The sequence below is a fragment of the Calonectris borealis genome, chromosome 12 (assembly GCF_964195595.1).
Source record: "Calonectris borealis chromosome 12, bCalBor7.hap1.2, whole genome shotgun sequence".
Classification (NCBI taxonomy): domain Eukaryota; kingdom Metazoa; phylum Chordata; class Aves; order Procellariiformes; family Procellariidae; genus Calonectris; species Calonectris borealis.
Window position 1 is genome coordinate 787312 of NC_134323.1, and position 19065 is coordinate 806376.

The following is a 19065-nucleotide window of genomic DNA, read 5'->3' on the forward strand; positions in this document are numbered from 1 at the left end:
TGGTGGTTAGATGGCCATCCTGAAGAAAGCTAGCATGATTCTCTTCTCCTCTATAGCAAGGGGAATGGGCTTCCTACAATTATCTGGAAAATTTATTCAAATAATTCTTCACTATTGCAGAGACCTGAAACATTGGCAATGTCACCAATCTCCCCTTGAGAACTACTGTAGTTGTGGATTTTACTTTTTACTAAAGGTATTAAGATTGTTACGAGGTGGAACTCAGCAGAATCCTAATCACATTAGGAAAAATGGAGGCAGCATGTCGCGGGAAGTGATTACTTCTCTCTGCTTTCACTGGCGTGGCTACATCTGCAGTACTTACTTGGTTCACCCCCTCCACATCCACGTTCCCAGGACAAGACAGACATTCACAAACGGGGTCCAGCAGAGTTCTGCTAAGATGGTCAGAGGGTTAGAGCCCATGGCATACAAGAGGAGGCTGAGGGAATGAGCTTGGAGAAGAAAAGGCAAAAAGAATAATCTAACTGCAAGTCTTCCGCTCCCAAAAGGGAGGCAATAAAAAAGACGGAGACAGATTCCTCTCAGAGGTGCTCAGTGAAAGGGCAATAGGCACAAGCTGCAGCCAGGGAAATTCTGGTGGGGCATAAGGAAGAAATTCTTCCTTGCAAGGATGATTAAAGACTGGAACAGGTTCCCAGAGAGATGCAGCATCTCTGTCCTTGGAGATTTTCAAAACTCAACTGGATAAGGTCCTGACCAACCTGTTCTACCTTTGAAATTATCAAATCTCAAAAAACAACGTAAAGAAATGAATCTATAAATACAGGCTGGAAATGGAAATCAGGAATCAGGATGATTGCATCACTGCTGACTCAGCACACCTCCTCCTTTCCTGTTCTCACGCCGAGGAAGTCGCTGGGTTAGAGGTGTGTGCAAAGAAAATACAGCATGATGAAGGAGGAGCTACCAGAGGAAAACGTCGTATTTAAAGTCAGTCTCTCCTTTCTTTCAAACCTAGCTGACAAGAAAATATCTCTAATGAGGGATCAGATTTTTTCCACAGTCCGTACTTTAGATATTTTATCAACTTAACTTTTTAGCATTATGAACCCAAGGACTTCCAAAGGCAGGAATCAGACCCCCAAAATACATGGAGGTTAGAAGTAAAAAACCCCTTATTTTTCAGCCACTTTTGCCTATGTTCATCTTTGAGGGGAAGCTGGCTACCCCCAACTTATCTCAAATCATCTCCAAGTTAAAATTCCATTTTTCACATGTAGGATGTGTCCTCTCTGTTTAGCAGCTGTTGGGAAGTACAGGGTTCTCCACCACTCTGCCAGACACAGGGAGACACCACCACAGAGCCCACGGACCAGGCAGATGCTTCTCCTGCCAAGTTCTTCAGGAACACCTTCCCCGTGACTTTTGGACCACCTCTGGCCTCTGATGTTGGTGGCCAGTTGCTCACAACCCCCTAGTTCATCCTGACTCGTTCTTTAACCTCCTTGTCCCTTTGTGCCCTGCAATCCCACCCGGGGCTCTTCCGCACTCTGCTTTTTTACATTTCCTATTGTTTCAGCACACCGCCAGGCAGGATAAACCTGATATGGGCTTGTGTAAATAAGCGAGTTAGGCCTAAGCATTGACTTAAATTGGTGAAAAAGGGGAAAATCCCCTCTGTGGGATATTCACTTCTATTTGCAAGCAGTTATTTTTGTATTAACTTCAACCTGTGCTAAGCCAAAATGTGATTTTTCCCCTCACTGTATAGTTGTACAGATGCAGACACTCTTTAGAGGGAACTGAAATAATCTGAAGCAAATATGCTTCGCTCTGTGTGAGAATTATCACAACAAAATGTGGTTTTCAACTGAAAGTATCCATTTCAACTTCCTAATATTGCAAATACTGCAAAATATTGTCTTCATCATTTGCCTCTGAAAGGGGAATTTTGCAATAAGCACTTCAAGGAAACAATTTCTAGATTGGTAACGTTTTGAAGGGTCAAATTAATTCCTTGTGTAATCTCACTGAAATACCAACCCTAAAAGTTATTTAAGCTTGAAAGGTGTAAAAGTAATGGGGCTTACTGGCCAAGCTTCTCACTGATGTCTGCTAGCAGTCAGCTTCAACATCACATAAGCTGTAATGCAAGAAAAAGCTTTCAACCTACAGCCCCTCCCTGGGGGATTTCAGTAATTAGGTATGGAACACAGCCAGAGCCCAAAAATGCGTGGCAAGCTGCTCAAACCAGAGAATCTCAAGGGTCACTCAGGTAAGACTGCTGTTTCCATTCCCGTTTGCAGTTAAATTTTTAGACTGCAGCTTTAGCAGGTGAAGAACAGAGATTGCATTCTGTATCTTTCATACGATGGATGTTTTCTCTTCTTTACCTTATAATGAACGGATATTGTGTTCGAGCCTGGATCACAATGCTATAATAAATTAAAAATACCACTTGCACGTTATATCAGTTTCAAATTCCCTAATATCTCAAGACTTCTACAATCTCTGACAACAGTCATTATATTTAAACCAAAAGTCTATCTTGGGTTTGGCATCCCCTTCTTCAGGAAAGGGCTGTAACCTCAACTGTTTGGAAGAACAACCAAGGGAGGGAGCAAAAAAGGCCAGAAAAGGACATGGAATACATAGGCATCTGCAAGGGTGAGGGAAGAAAGCAGTAATTCAAGGGAAGGATATTGGAAAAGCAGGATGGGAATGATGGAAGTCAGGTGCAGGCATCCTTAGGATGAAGCTGCCAACGCAGCAGCTGAGCCATTTAGCACATGGAGAGGAATGTCCAAAATCCACACGGAGGCAGAAGTCTCCTGTCCTTGCTCACATCCACAGTGAGGGGGTGAATGACCCAGCCAAGCTTCCCTTGCCCTCTTTTTAAAAACAAATTATCTCATGGAGAGTAATTCTCAACAGCAGGAGGCCTATAGGGCATCCACTATTCTCCTTCCTGGCCCAGAAAAACAGTGTTATGGACTAGTTGCTGCTGTAAAGGCCAGAAGGAGATTTCCAGGGAAAACATCTCTGCAAATTCTGGCTGGTAAAAGGCACAGAGATACCATTTAACCATATGAAACTCTGCCACAAGGCATGTGAATAGCTGATCCCAAAAAACACCTGACCAGATCTTCCTCCAGTTTAACACTAAAACAAGTCTCCTCTGCACAGGACACAAACAAGCCTGAGATCCTCTGAGGACGATCTGGTGAGATCAAGAAACAGCAGGATGGGGGGATGTCCTGGGCTCAGGAGGGTTTTGAATCCAATCTCAGCGGCACTGCAAGACCTCGCTGCTGCAAGAGCCCTTCTGTCTGGTCTGCTCCCGCGCATCTTCCCCGCTGGTCCTCCCCTGTTTGTAACTCAACACCGGTGTGAACAGCCTTCAAGTGCACATTAAATGTATACGTCAGCTCACTGTGCACTCCTGGATCAAAAGGATGCAAGTTAAGCTAAGCAGGAGAGGTAATTTCAGCAACACTTTAGCTGTAAACAACAAAACAACGGTATGTGTGTTTGATAGCTATTTTCGATTGATAAGAACCTAAATAGTAATTATCTATCCATCTATCCCCATGAAGACTGGTCTCGTCTCAGAAGCAGTCTAGCCAAAGAGAAGACAAAGTGGTGAAAAAATTAGAAGGAATATAGTAAAACTGTGACTCCTAATGTAATCTATATGCACAGGGAAAACAAAGAGCACCTAAAACTAAGGGGTATATCATAAAAACGTCTTCTTGCCATGGATGCAAGGCTGTCACAAGACCTCACACCACAAGGTTAATATTCACAGACAGGTAAAATATTCTTTTACTTTAATAAACTGTACTTGGACCAAGTGAATAAACTCCTGTGAACCAACCCACATAAAGAGGGTTTCTGGTTTAGAATACACTGCAACGTTACCAAATTCAAAGAGCCTAGGAACAAAAAAAAACCCTGTATTGACAGCTGATGTGAAAAGGCAAATATAAGTAACTGGAACGTCCTTCAGCGCAGACACTGGCTGGGGTATGGGAGAGATCTGTAAAGCCATAAACCCCATTGGCAAGGTGAACAGGGAGTGATAGTCATTATTTCACACAACACAAAATTAGAGGAACAAAACAAATTTTTTGGCAGGAGGTGCAAAACAAAGAAAAACAAGCTTTCTTCCACACAACATGGAAGTCAGTCCAGAAAACTGATCACTTTGGACACCTGTTATGGAACTAAGAACTTCCTCAGAGGAAATTCATTTGGCGTTATTAAGTACAAAGACAGAAGTGCAACCTCTGGGACAAGAAGTTCTATGTGTGAGAGAAATGGATGCAGTGGATGTATTGGTGTACGCCTGACCTGGTTTTATCTTCTTTTCCTAAACACCTGCTCCTTGTCCAGGAACACTCGGGTCTGAAAAAGAGCAACCATTTTTTTGTTCATGACCTACTGTGAAAGTCGTGCTTTTCTAAGACCCGACTAGGTGTTATTGCCTGGTGTAACTCGGCTGGTGTCACTGCACTCAAGAGTAACTCAGTGTCGGGGCTGGTGAATCAGGAGTGACTACCAACCCCACGGGTGCCAGATACATTCCTCCAGCAATTCCACGAGCTGGTTACTCATCATGGGCGGAGGCTTGACAAAAACCTGTGCGATGAGCCAGCTGAGCCTGACCTTCATTCGCAGAAATATCCTTCCCTAACCACACCGTGGAAAGGGAACAACTCCACCACGGCTGCAAGACTTGGATGAGACAGGAAGAAGCTGCAAACTGTATCATCAGGCATTTTGGGGCTCTCTGACGATGGGACATGAGAGGCTACTCAATGACTTTGCACATACACTCCCCACCGTCGAAGCTGCATTTGGAAGGCAGTGACCTGTAATGTAGTTTGAATCCTCGCTTTAATTCCAGGAGAAGGAGCAACATATTCTTAGAGGTGGTGAGGGATGAGAGGAGGCATGTGAGTGGCCCACAAACCCAGCCACAGGATTACGAAGTTTCAGAAACAGGAGCATCCACATCATTCAGTAATGTGCATCACCATTTTTTAACAGGGCATCAAGCAGAAAAAAAAATATCACACCCCCACACTCTTCCCCCTCCCTTCTGTTTGCATCCTTAGTTAAAATACTGAAAATAAGTGTACTTACAGGGAGGTCTGTAAAGGCTATACCTGTGGGGGGAAAAATATTAGAATTAAAAAGACAAAGGATTTTTTTCCCTGCTTGACTACATCCTTAGCATTCTACAAAACGTTACTGCATTTCAATAAATCCCAGCTCTGACCCTGCATTTCACCACCTGTCATAGTTAGAAGTAACTTCCCTCCCCAATCCCCTCCTCTGCAAGGTTTTGCATCTGGAGAAAAGTTCAGGGAAAAGCCTTAATGTTTCAGACATGTCTCCCAGAAATTGGATTTTCTAAAAAGCAGCTCCTCTTTTCTTTGTTTCTCCCTTTGTTACTACGAAGGAGTTTTCAAGACTCAGTTTGGCTTTAGAAACAGTTTTACTGTAACGTTGCTTGGGTTTAGGCTATAACTACTACTCCTTACCAGCCAGAGAGACATGAATGAACATTCAACGCGTTGTGTTACAGCCAGGGAACAGCCTTGCGACAGGAACAAGCTGCAGCCAGGAGCACCTGAGAAATACTGTGCAAAGAACAGCTTCATCCTCAACTATGCTGCTACGGTTCCAAATATAAGAGATGGAAAAAAGTGTATGGTTTCCCTTTTCGTTTATATTTGGCATCCCAGAAAAGAGATACCTACGTAAGCAGAGGCAGCCATTGCCTAGGATCGCTAACAGAGTCGTGGCCAGAGACAACGCTCAGCTACAGTCAGGCCACCCCCGGGCACAGCTCTGCAACGCTCTGCGTTGGGATGTGAGCTACCACTCCGGAGGAGGGTGCCCCTGCTCCCTCTCCCGCGGCGTCTGTCCCTGCGTGGGTGAGATCCAGCAGCCGGCAGCAGCCCGGTGAGATGGATCGGCCAGCGACAGCAGCTCTGACCCACGGGTTTTGGGTCACCCTCATCGATAGCACGGGGGAAACTGCTGCCATGTCCTGTTCACCGTACCAGGCTGAGCTTAATTCATGTTTGAAGCTAACATTTCAGGAGTCAGTCTGGAAGCTGCGGTCTTGCCCCACGCATGCTCCCAGCAATGCTTTCTGTCCCCAGCCAGAGGAAGGCTGGTACCCACACCAGTATGCCCAGTTCTCGCACATGTCCCACCTCTCAGTCCCTTCTGGGTGGCAATGAAACAGCTGCACGGAAGGAGGAGCACATCATTCTCTGTTTTTAATGTTAGGACTATTTTAGCCACGAGCTGCAATGTAATGTTACCAGATCAGCCTGAAATGGTAATTTAAACCATTTTAAAAGTCAACAAAGGAAACAAATAATTACTATTCGAAACAGCACAGATCCAAAATCAAATGCTCGGAAAAAAATCCTGAGTATTTTACTAAATAAAGAGCCAATAAGGTTTAATTAACATCCTGGCAGATAGCCAACACAGTTTAATTAACATCATATCAGTTTGGACCTTGTCTGTTAAGTGGCCTCCCTACAACCCAACCAAAAATGGTGTATACAGGTGATGTTGAATACCTGGCTGAGAAAAACGCCCAGTAAGCATTTCTCTCGCCCCAGTACTTTGCCCAAATATTGTTCCTCACTCAAACCTGTTTTTCACTTTGCACTTGTTTTGCTCAGCTGGATGAAAGCTTGTTTCTACCCTTACACCAGAATGCGGCCAACCTCCTTGCGTCTGCAGCCCACTGGAGTCCTCCTCTGCCACCCAGGATCACTCAGAGCCAAAGGTGGCCTGGCTTTCCCACGACAACTCGCGTAGCTGTAGGGCTGGGAGCTGCATCCAGCACACGGGCAAGCATACGATTTTTGAGTGGACTATACAGTGGGTGGAAAATTGGCTGGACTGTCAGGATCGAAGTGTTGTGATCAGCAGCTCAAAGTCCAAGTGTTGTCCCTCAGGGATCGATGCTAGGGCCAATACAGTTTAATGTCTCTACTTGTGACCTGACGATGGGACGGCGTGCACCCCCAGCAGGTTCACAGATGTTGCCAAATGGGAGAGTGGACAATACGCAGGAGGGCATACTGCTATTCAGAAGGACCTCAAAAGGCTGGAGAAATGATCCAGCACAAACCTCGTGAAGCTCAACAAAAGCAACTGAAGAGCCCTTCCGCCAGGTTGTAATATTCCCAGAAACCAGGACAGGCTGGGGCTGCGTGGAGAGAAAGCAGAGAAGGATGCAGGCAACAAGTTGAGCAGGAGCCAGCAGTGGGTCCTTGCAGAGAAGCAGGTCGACCACATCCTGGGCTGTGTTAAGAGTGTAGCTGGAGCTGTACGAGTAAGCTGGGCTGTATTACTAAGAGTGTAGGTTAAAGGAAGGGATTGCTCCCTTCAACACTTTGCGTCTGTACTTGGGAGTATGATGTTCACTTTTGGGCTCCCCAATACAAGACAGACAGCAAAACCGGAATGAGTCCAGCAGAGGCCAACAAGATGAAGAGAGGCTACGGGAAATTGGGTTGTTCAGTCTTGTTCAGGGGTTGTTCAGTACAACTGTCTAAAGGGAGGGTACAGAAAAGACAGAGCCAGACTTTTCCCAGAGGTGCATGGTGACAGGACACAGGAGGCAACAGAGACAAGTTGCCACTTGGGAAATTCTAATTAGATCTTAGGGGGGAAAAATTCAGTATGAATGTGGTCAAACACTGAATCAGCGGACCAGAAAAGCCCCCTGGGGGATCTCCATTTTTGGAGACAGTAAAAACTTGACGAGTTTCTGAGTAACGTGATCTAGTTGGTCCTGCTTTCAGCAGGGCGTTGGATGCATGACCTCCAGAAATCCCTCCCAATGAAAATTACTCTATGATTCTATAAATGAACTTATTACACTGCCTTTAAATTAAGGCATTTATATGTTCTGCATCCTCTATTACGTAACTAAGACCAATAAAATGCTTTACGCATACAGAACTAGATCTGTTGCACAAATATGTTTGCTTAGAGAGTTCATCCTGAAACTGTACTGCTACACACCTGCATCCAACAAAGTCAACAGCAGAAAGCGAAAAAATCACAGCTTTTACTAGGCAGCGGAATTTGAAACTACTCTCTTTCTCTGCAGCACCTCCAAAGCCTGGATCCAATATAAAATAGCAAACTTCATGAATTTAAAGACATAAGAACTGGACAGCTCAAGAGGTCAGGAAGCACGAGGAAGCATGTGAAGAGCCTCTCCTGTAAGTCCACGGTGTTAACCTGATCATCAAGGCAGTGATAAAAAGACATGAAATGAAGGTTCAGTGCTGTGGGACAGTGAGATCGACACCTTCACCTGCCATCTAACCACAGGACCTTTCCGTGACTAACACGCACTTACACGCATCCCCATGCATACAACATGCTTGTGGACCTTCTAGCCCAACCCCACCCTCCACCCAGCAACAACCATCCTGTCTGCCTCACAGTTGGTCATTTTCTTCACACTACATTTCAGAATTCAATTTGCACAAGACAACATACATTTGGGTGATCAGCCACAACACTCCACTTCGTATATGGCAGGGTATTCTTCCAGCGTCTGTTTAGGTAACCGTAATTCAGAGAATGCAAAAGCAGTGCTGATGGATTGCAATAAGCAACATTCAGCAAGATGGGCATCTTAAAGAGTAGACTAGGAAGTGTCAACCCATGAAACACCTGAATACTTCTACAACTTGCTGCTGAGGAGAAGCACTATTAAACCCACACAGCTCTCGGAAACAGTTACCCTCCAATCAAGCCACTCAGGTAAAATTGTTCTTACAGAGAAACAAGGCTGTAGCCAAGTTCGATATTTTCCATTCATTTTAAATTTGGTTCATCTAAAGTCTTGTTTTAAACCTCCCAATGCTCTTGCTCTCTGCAAACTTCGTTTGAAGGTTTGAGGACAAACCTATTAAACCTGGGATGGACATCTGTGGATCTCTATGACAAGCAGATTTCTTCATTATCCCTAACGTTCCTGTTAATATCTAAACTGGTTGCAGAATGGGTATTTCACTTCACAGCTTAACTTGGTCTTTCCAAGGGCCTGCACTAGAACTCAGACAGGCTACGGGAAGTTTTCTATGCCAAGACTTCAGAGGGCTGCATGCTCTTTTTATAGCCCTGCTGCTCCATTTACCTTGGTCTGCTGTCAAAGTCCGAGATCTGAAACACTCGCACATTGGTCCCTAGCAAACTCATCCACTTAATCCCAGAGACCTGCAGCAGTCACATTCCCATATCATTTTCTATGTCCAAGACCCTCTGCTTAATGGCTGGAGCCCCAACATTTCTCACATCTCTCCCGCTTTTTCTCCTGCTTCACCCTCACCACACTCCTAGCCACATCTCATCATGTTTTTTAATGCCAGGACTCTGCTCAGGACTTGTCAAAAGCATTTCATCAGCAGCCAGAAGACATTCAAGACATTTTCCAGAACAGAGAATTAAGACTACATACGATGTCAAACAGTTTTCATGTGACGTCTCCAAACAAAGTTCAAGACTTAGCTCCAACCAGAACATCCAGAATTTGTGATGGCCAAGAAAACAGTTCTTATACAGTACTCCTGATGGATCTGATTAAATGGAAAAGTATGGAGACAATGGAAGATCATAGTTAAGCAACAGGAGAAATTGCAAGGAAAACAAAGGGGAGTGTCTAATTAACAGATGAAAAGGAGAGGATGAAACGGTGAACAGAGACATGGTGAAGAGAGAATATCATCTTTAGGGAAAGACAAAGCTACAGTAATTCCATTAAAAGCAAGACGAATTCATACGCCCAGAGGCAGGGCCCTTAAACCCTGCTGTCAAACTAACTGGCATCACCAAGGGGCTGATTAGTCTTGTCAATATTTTTTATATCTGCAGCAGGATTACATACGGACCCAATTTCCTAAGAGGAGAGATATACAGCTTCAGCTGCTTTGTGTCAGGGAACGTCAAGAAAAATCACATTCATCCCCTTCCTGGGAAATCTCGGGTTTACACAACACAGAAATGAGATTCTCAGGTTAACATAAGTATCATGAAATGTTCAAGATCTTCATGGAGATGCTTCCACTAGGACAGAAAGCGTTCTGACTTTCAAATAAATCATTACTCCTGCCTCCATCTCCTACCTCCTGGTTTTGGTTCCTCTGCTGAGACCTGCCTCACCCCCTGCCTCACATCTACCTGTTCGGTGCTCAGGAGAAGCTGCGTAACAGCCAGATGACTGGGATCCGTGGTCTCTTAGGGGGCTCAGACACGCTCTTCTCAACGTTCAACAGGAAGCCCTTCTCTTGAATGTTGTGTTTCTTTATCAATGGCACAAATAAACACTACTGGTCCTTAACAAGACTCTTCCCGGCTGAGGTTTTCATTCTGCTTTTGTAAAAAGACAGTAAAATGTTCCAGCAGCTTTTGGAGGGGTCAGCCCAGCAATGACTGATGGTCTGCGACTCCCCAGCACTTCCATCACCGTCTCTTCTAACCACATCATCTCTCCTCTCTAAGTACACCCATTATGCCATTACAGCTCAAAAAGAAGCTGGTACCCGAATGAGCCAGTTGTGAACGCTCAGGAGAGTCTCTTACCTATAATTTTCTCATACGTCTCATGTCTTGTACCATGTATGTGAAGAGCCCAAAAGGAGGACACCCAGGAGACAGCAACGCTTATAATCTACTGTTGTTCTCTAGGTACGATGTAATTTAATTCCCTTCCTTTCCTGCTTCTTCCCACTGGCATTGTTCACCGCTGGGGTAGGCTGCTCCCCAAGGGATCATTCAATGTCAGATTACACAACACAAGCTTTCCACCCAAAAACTCCATCTTTGACGGAAAAGGGCATGCTAGAAATCAAGAAAGGAAGAACCAGGCAACTTCATTGCTGTAAAGACCTCCAAATCTCCCAAACAAAACAAATCTCTGAGCAGGACGTGAGGCAAAGAATCAGAGGATGGTAATGATGAAAGGCAATACAGAAGTTACTGAACGGTGCTCGTTGTTTGGCTTCATCTGCCCAGACACCCAGGCACAACACGGCCCTGGGAACAGGGACAACTTTTCAACCGACACACCTTCCACTCTGCAGACTCCTGGTCACTAAAAGGAAATTAAATTTCAAATGAACAAATTTGTATTCATTGAATAGAAGACCTGGCCTCTTCCCGACCGTTACACTTTCGTTGTGATGAAAAGTAACAGCACCGTCAGGCTAAAAAATGGTGAAGCTGCAAAACCACCCACTCAAACAAAGGAAAACAGCCAGAGGGGCACAGCACAAACCACTATACTGCTTCTGTGTCAATGCACGAAAAATCAAGGACAGCGACTAAAATGAGAGATTTTGTGAAATCCTTTTAACTATTGCAGCACCTTAGTCGCTGCGTATGGTGAACTTGTCTCATTCCTAAGCAACAGCTCCTGCTCTAATCCATCAGCTGCTGCTTTCATACCTCTATTTGTCTTCCCAGTACAGGACTGACAAGGACAATGTCCACGGATTATGAGTTAAATTTAGAATAATCCAGCTATTAGAAATCTGGGCAATTAACTAATAGTTATGGACTACAAATGACTTCTAGTGTCTCCACTAGTGACTGATCTTGCTAGGTAGTAAGCCACAAGTCTTCACTAGGAGTCCCCCAGCATCACACATGGCTGATAAATAGTTATAATTTCAGAAAAGAAGCCAGATCAGACACTCAACTCTGAGCAGCTCCCCACTGGGCTTCTGATCAAGGCTCCATTTACAAAATTAGAATGTTAAAAACAAGTCTCAAAGAATGCTTAAAATTCTTTTTTTTTCCATTCATGTCTGAAGACCTCTTGACACATTGCAAAGCATCAGGACCAGTTGCTGAATGCATGCTCACAGACTCAATCTAGAATGCTCCTCAGAAGGCACGCCTCACAAATCAACAAATGGTGGGTATGAAATTAGAGGAAAACTGAAAACAAATTTCCAAAAGAAGTTCTGTCTGCCTGAGCACCAGGCCTTTCTGCAACTCCCTCAGAGGAAGGATCCTTCTTGAGATTTGAAGGGAAAAAGCCTGCATCTCAGATCCACGTATCTGCTATACCTGCAGCATAGCGTGCTACTTTCACAGAATCACAGACTGGCTGAGGTTGAAGGCACCTCTGGAGGTCATCTGGTCCAACTCCCCTGCTCAAGCAGGGCCACCCAGAGCTGGTTGCCCAGAACCGTGTCCAGGTGACTTCTGAATACCTCCACAGATGGAGGCTCCACCACCTCTCTGCGTAACCTGTGCCAGTGCTCAGTCATCCTCACAATGAAAAAGTGTTTCCTGATGTTCAGAAGAAACCTCCCGGGTTTCAGTTTGTGCCAACCCTCTGTGTTTCAGTTTGTGCCCATTGCTTCTGGTCCTGGCACTGGGCACCACTGAGAAGAGTCCAGCTCCATCCTCTTTGCAACCCCCCTTCAGGTATTTATATACATTGATGAGATCCCCCCTGAGCCTCCTCTTCTCGAGGCTGAACAGTACCAGCTCTCTCACCCTTCCCTCCTAGGAGAGGTGCTCCAGTCCCCTAACCGTCTTAACGGCCCTTCGCTGGACTCTCTCCAGTATGTCCATCTCTCTCTTGCTCGGGGGAGCCCAGTACTTTTCCCAAGAGCTCACCAGAAATTATGCACTCTCCAGACACACACTGCACTCCAATCCCACCCTTCCTTCAGCCCAGCCAGTAACTCAAAACAACTGTTTTCTGATAAATGTTTTGAGCGGGCTATTTTTCTACCAGCTTCTTCATCTTGAATTCAGCAAAGTAGAACTGACACAGCAAGGAGAAGCAAAGGAAAGGAGTGCCTGTCCCTACCAAACCAAATGAATTCCAGTGCAAAAAGTGAGATGAACTTATCAAAATTTACTGCATGTCTTATGTGACAAAAAAAAATGACAAGAATTTATCCGGGGTAGAGAATATGTTATCCAAGGAAAAGACATTTTAGGTGAAAACGGCCACAACTTCCTATTTTAGAAAAATCAGATATGATGGATGCCTGGAAAACATCTGTGAGATATTCCTTTGGGCAAAATTGTGAAGTCCTTAATGTCAGAGGAACTACTGAAACAACTGTGGAATGAACCAAATTATAGGTCAGTGCTTAAGTAAGACTTCTTAAGCTGAATTCATGTCTAGCTTTGGGAATGCTTGGACCAACGTGTTAAGGCTTACAGATGGACAAGACCCTTTAAAAAGTGGAAAGACACTGATACAGTGGCTTTGCAGTCAGTGAAATAAAACACTAACTAACCTTCCCACTTCTTTATTTCCCTGTTGCCCAGCCATTAGCCATCTTATCCAACCTCCCTCAGGCTGTGCGGTGGCAGAGGAAAGGAGCAGAAGCTGGGGATGCAATCCTAACCTACTTAAACAAATGGAGCAGCACAGAAACCATTTTATGTGCTGGAAGTTTTTACGTCTTGGAGCCAGTTTACATCTCCTGACTGCTGCTTAGTGCTCTTTTTCTCTCCCGTTTCTTAAATCTTACCCACAAATGTGGGACAAGAGTTACAATACATGCAAAGCATTAGAGTAAACAGCAGCAGCGAGAGCAAGGCAGGAGCATCCCACTCCTGGGAACGCCTTTCTTTACTTACCTAAACTGTGGCCGTTTTTCGTGTAAAAGCAGGTATTGTTGATAAGGTTAACACAGCAGCCGATCACATCTCCAGTGGTGAAGGTAGGGCCGTAGGGCTGTCCTGTCCCCGAAGAACAGAAGGAGTGCCCATCGTCACCATGGTACCCATAAGAATGTTTATCCCATCCTGCAAAAGACAAGACAAAAGAACAGGTCAGCAATGAAGCCAGTTTAGCAGAACGACATGGCAACTACAGCTCTTGGGACACAGTTTTCTGGTAGGAAATTTGAAATTTTGATTCCCACTCCTCATTCACCCCAGTATTAGTTTTCACATACCAGTAACTGAAAAGAAATTAATGATCATCAATCATAACACATCACTTGGGTTTCAACCTCATTTGTCCCTTACGAGAAATAAGAAAAAGAACAGATTGCCAAAAGTCATTTTGACAAAGATTTTTTGTTTTAAAAAAACATTAAAAACCTGTTTCTGTTTTATTTTGCCTCCAGTGAAGCAAGCTCCTCTTTGTAAAACATTTGTGTTTCCCACTAACACAATCTTCCAGCAAAACCATTTAATAAAATAATTCTCATCCAACTGCAGCTTTGTCCGTAAGTGCTGCTCTCAGGCGTAACTGAATGGCCTGGGGCAATTCTTGCACTCTCACATTCACCTCTCCCTTCTAACAGTTTATAAGGATTTCTGTGCTCCCCTTGGGCAACAACATTTCCCATTCTGTGGACAGCTTAAAACACAACCCTTAAATGTCAGTGGGCAATTTTCAAAGTGGTCAATTCTAACGTTAATATCTTTTAATTCTTCTGCCAGTAACACTGTGCCTAGGGTTAAAGCTGGGCTCAGGGATTGCACCCTGCCCATTTGCTCTTTTCTACATCTCACAGTAATTCCATCATTCTGAGTTCCTGATTTTGTTCTGTTCTACCCCAGTTCTGTTGTAAATACTGTTGTGAATTTCTTACATGTAGAAATGCCAGATATAACTGTGAACTATTGCAAAGAAGAGAGATTAATCCATCCTTTAAAAGCTGAAGTGTTCTTCAGGCAACACGCTGGTCCTCTCTTTTCAGGACTCTCATCTCCTTCGTGCAGAGGAGAGGACAGTGCTCCCACGGTGGTGGCCACAGAGTGATTCAGCAAACGCCACCTGAATCTACTAACCCATACCTGCCAACTTGAGCCACTACTGCTCAAGATGGCTTATCCTTTCCTCTCTTAGGAGACGAGCTAGGGCAGGTAGGGAGTCATGAGGAACAGTCCTTTTACACAGAGTAAAGAAAGCATGACACGCTCTATCTTATAATAAGACTTCAAGAAGAATCAGGATCTCCTCCAGCTCTTCGGAGCGTTCCTGTGAATTACACAATCAAAACTACATGTCACAGAGAGATGTGCTTCTACCAAAAAGCCTGAGATAGGCACAATATTAATAACAACGACCTGTGTTTTAAACGGATACAGTTGGATCCTTAGGCAGACTGTGCCAACTGAAGCGGAAGCGAAAGAAGGTGCTTTGACCACGCACTGACCTTATACAACCTAAGGGTAGTGCAGAATCTGTTAAATGTGGAGCAATGGTTTTGGCAAAAGGACTCCAGGAGAAATGCAAAGAACATGAGAGGAGAGGAGTTAAAAAGTAGAAAGCGCACATCCTGCAATAAGGCAAAAAAAGACTGAGCCCACTGCAAACCACAGAGCGGAGCCCTGTGAAGGTGGGCTGGAGCACTTCTGCAAGCCATGATTTTCCTACCAAACCAACAACAACATGAGGGCACTAGACATTTAATCCTGTAAAATGCTGCTCAGCTACACGCACTCAGGTATCTTATCATCAGCAGACCCACATGTTCAGGGTTTCTCAGAAAAGCATGAAACACTCAGTGCACGCCCAAGGTCCTCCATTTATTGCACCACACCACAAGCCAACGGGAAAGTCGGGGAATGGAGCAAGACTAAAACATGCCATGGCCCAAGATTTTGGACCTCAGGGCAAAGTTTCAGAGTGAAAGGTGTGAAGGACTCCTAGTAAATCCTAGTCTAGAAATGGTGAATAACTTCCTCTGTTAAATCCCGCACACCCACAGGAACAGTCCGAGATGTCCCAAGAGTCAGCTCCGTCTTCCCTAGGACCAGCTCCAAACAAGCTGTTGACAGTAGCACCAGTCCTGTTCAATATCTTCATGAAAGGCAGGGACAGCAGCACAGACAGCACGCTCAGCAAGCTCAAAAACGATGCCAAATCGGGTTGCCAAAAACAAAGGAGGGAGTGATAGGGGCTCTAGAGTCTGTTGTCAAACTTCCACTTCTAAGACTGCATCCAGTAAAAATATCATTAAAATATGGAGTTTTTAACACTATGGCTCCTCTCCACTATCCCTTTTATCTTCTCTGCTGCTGGCCTGTGAAAAACTGCCATTGCTGATTTATTATTTTAGTCTCCCGAAACACAGGCCTGTTACATGTGTGCCAGTTCAGAACATCTCTAAGGAAGCTGCTTCGCAACTTCAGATGATAACTCTAATCAATTTATCTCCTAAGCTACTTAATACACAATCCAAATACAAACTTCTAACCCTTCTGCATAAAAAAACATTCCTGGCATTACAACGCATTCAATAAGAACTTGGCGTCAATTACATCTAAGTAGTCAGATGCTTACGTATCATGTAGCAGGTGGGGCTACCGTGAGAAATGCAACAGCGTGCCCAACTGTGAGGACACTTTCACAAAATGCTTGTGCCGATGCAGACACTACAGGTTCTGTAGTATAAGGAAAAAAAAGGTTTCATTACCTACAGATCACGACTGATCCTACCGAAAAAAACCTCCTCCTGCTCCTGTAAGACTTGTGCTTCACAGTATCAGTACTTGCTGTACCACCAAAGGTGGTGATGAACGCATTGAGGAGATGAACTCCAATGAGAAGTGACTGAATAAAGGCTTTGAGGACAGTGTCAAACTCGGTATGTGTTCCAGCAGTGCCTGGAAAAAGCTTGATTTGAATCTTATTCTCCACAACCAACCACTAATATCACCAGTTAAGGAAACGCTGCTCACCCAGCACTTTGCTAATGATATAGAGTTAACTTTTTCAACTCAAATGTTGTGTAGTGCTGAATCTGGACCTGACACAACGCTAAGTGATTTAAATCTAGAGTGTCAGCCTTATCAAATCACCATGGTCATTTTGAGAGAACTTACTGTACTCACCATAAACATAAGCTGAGTGGTGTTAATTATATGCCTAACCTTTAGTTATTTATTAATCAAATGATGTATCGGTATTTCTAAAATTCTGTCCAGAATAAACATGAGGGCAATGGCATACAGGTCATTCCAGCACTGGCCAACTTCAGCCGGTCTTCTGAAATTTCCTAATCATCTGAATTAAAAATAACAATCAGCACTTCCAATGCTTCTGTGTCAAAGTTATCTGGGCCTATTGATTTAAATAGCGTATCCCTATCGAGAGTGCTTAGCATTATCTTGGATTACCAGCAGAGTGGGGAGTAACTCACCACATGTATTTTGCAAATACATCCTCCAACTTCTCCCCAAACACAAAAACACTTGCTGATAACTTGGGACTTTTCTGCATCATTAACAATTTACTATCGCCACCTAGTAATGGGTCTATGATATTACAGCCTTTTCTTTGATTCCTATGACACTATTCACGCCTCCAGTTACTCAATAGCTTCTTCCTTTACAAAATCTAACACCGTTTCAATAAGGGCTGAATCAGACTTCCTATACGCCTTCCCCACACTTATATCTGCAAATTCTCCGGACATTTTAACCTTTGTACCACTTGTACTCAAGTACTTCCAGAAGCCACTGTTGTGACCCAGAAGGCAGAGATGAGGTGTTATCTGCATGTTCTTAAAAAGGTTGGCCATAGGGGATATGGGGTCAACCCAGATGAGGATCCTCTTCAAGAAGTGAGAGGGCATAAGCGTAGGACATGCACGTATCATGCTCCTACTGAACACGTTACCACGTTCCAACCCTGCAGCATAGAGACAGACTGAGCCAGATGGAGATTCTGTTCACTTAGCACTCCTCAAAGGATTTTCTTTCCATTAAATTGTCCGATCCTCCTTTAAGCACATGTAAACGTTCATACCACCCACTGTATCCTGCAGCAAGGAGTTTCACAGCATAACTGCAAGCTGCATGAAAACATGCCTCCTACTACTTGTATTTGATACCCTGTAGTTCTTGCACCGGAGAAAATGGCAAACTGTGTATTCAGTCTCTCCAGAACATACACCATTACACAGACCTCTACAAAATCCCCCATAACCACCCTTTTTCCAGAATGATGACTCCTGGCTTATTTAGCTATTCCCTGCGTTTCTGACCATCATCATCTGAACCTTTTCTGGATTTATAGTGTTGCTTTTGAGAATGGAGACGAAGGTGCACCATGGAGAAGGGAAGCAGGCTGTAGTTGTTCTCTGTACTGTTCCCTAGCCCTCTGCGAGTTAATCCTAGCATTTTCCCCTTTATTATCCTTTTTACCACTGACCTGATGTTTCCATGAAGCTATTGTAATCACTCCAGAACGCACCATCGCTCTCGTGACAATGCTCTCTCTGCCCGGATTCTCACCTGCCGTCTCACCGCCGGTGCGCTCAGCCTCAGCTCACTCCCTCCGCTCCTCTTCAGCACCTTTCACCTTACACCTTACCTTGCCTCAACAGCTAGAGCCTCCTGGGCTAGCGAGGTGCCGGCGGCTGCTTCTCAGGAAACCCCGGCAGTACCCATGTACGAACGGTTTCTGACCGGTAACTCATTCCAACAAGGCTGTGGGATTTAAGTAACATCCCATTTCAGTCTCTTGGTGATAGCTGATGTCTAGAGCAACGGACACTTCACACCTACGTGCAGTTGACCAAGTCTAAAAAATTTCAAATGCAAGTGCAGATTCCCTACAAAATTTCAGAAATCTGGACTACAAGATTGGAGCACGTGCTTTTCTTTTTCTTATAAAAAGTAGGTCATGGACCTCTGAAGGACCATACTCCTAGAGCGGCTGGAGGGTCCAGTTAGCACAGATCTCTCATTCCTTCCTTTTCCTTCCCCATCCTCTCTTCAAAAGCACAAAATCACTTTAAAGAGGGGAAACAGGCAGAGAACAGAAAGGATTTCGCCACCTGGCCCATGGCATTGGTCAAAGCAGAACCTAAACACCCTGCCTGCTAAGGCTCCCGTTTTCACTACAGCTCATTTTGAAGACAAGTGCACTTTGAACATGCAAATGTACAGGCAGAACCACTCTGCAGGTAGGACCTCAGCACTAGTGAACAAAAAGAGGTTAAAATGACGTCCCTTTGAATTGAACACTTCAACCCCCAAACCCAAAACATACGTATAGTATTTATTAACAGCCAGACAGAATAGCTCAGACTGTGCAATCAATCAGAG

The 19065-nt window shown here is 44.5% G+C and overlaps 1 protein-coding gene across 5 annotated transcripts in view; it reads right to left on the reverse strand.

The window, feature by feature from the left end:
* The window catches only part of RANBP10 (RAN binding protein 10), an 84283-nt gene that overhangs the window by 25916 nt on the left and 39302 nt on the right, over positions 1 to 19065 (reverse strand). For 4 of the 5 annotated variants that reach the window (XM_075160850.1, XM_075160849.1, XM_075160852.1 and 1 more), the window contains exons 4-5: positions 13633 to 13800; positions 5113 to 5135 (exon numbers count right to left, since the gene is read on the reverse strand). In XM_075160850.1, the coding sequence (XP_075016951.1) occupies positions 5113 to 5135; positions 13633 to 13800 (191 nt within the window). Of the gene's footprint in view, positions 1 to 5112; positions 5136 to 13632; positions 13801 to 19065 lie in introns of those variants that run through there. The other variant, XM_075160854.1, reaches the window with a different exon arrangement.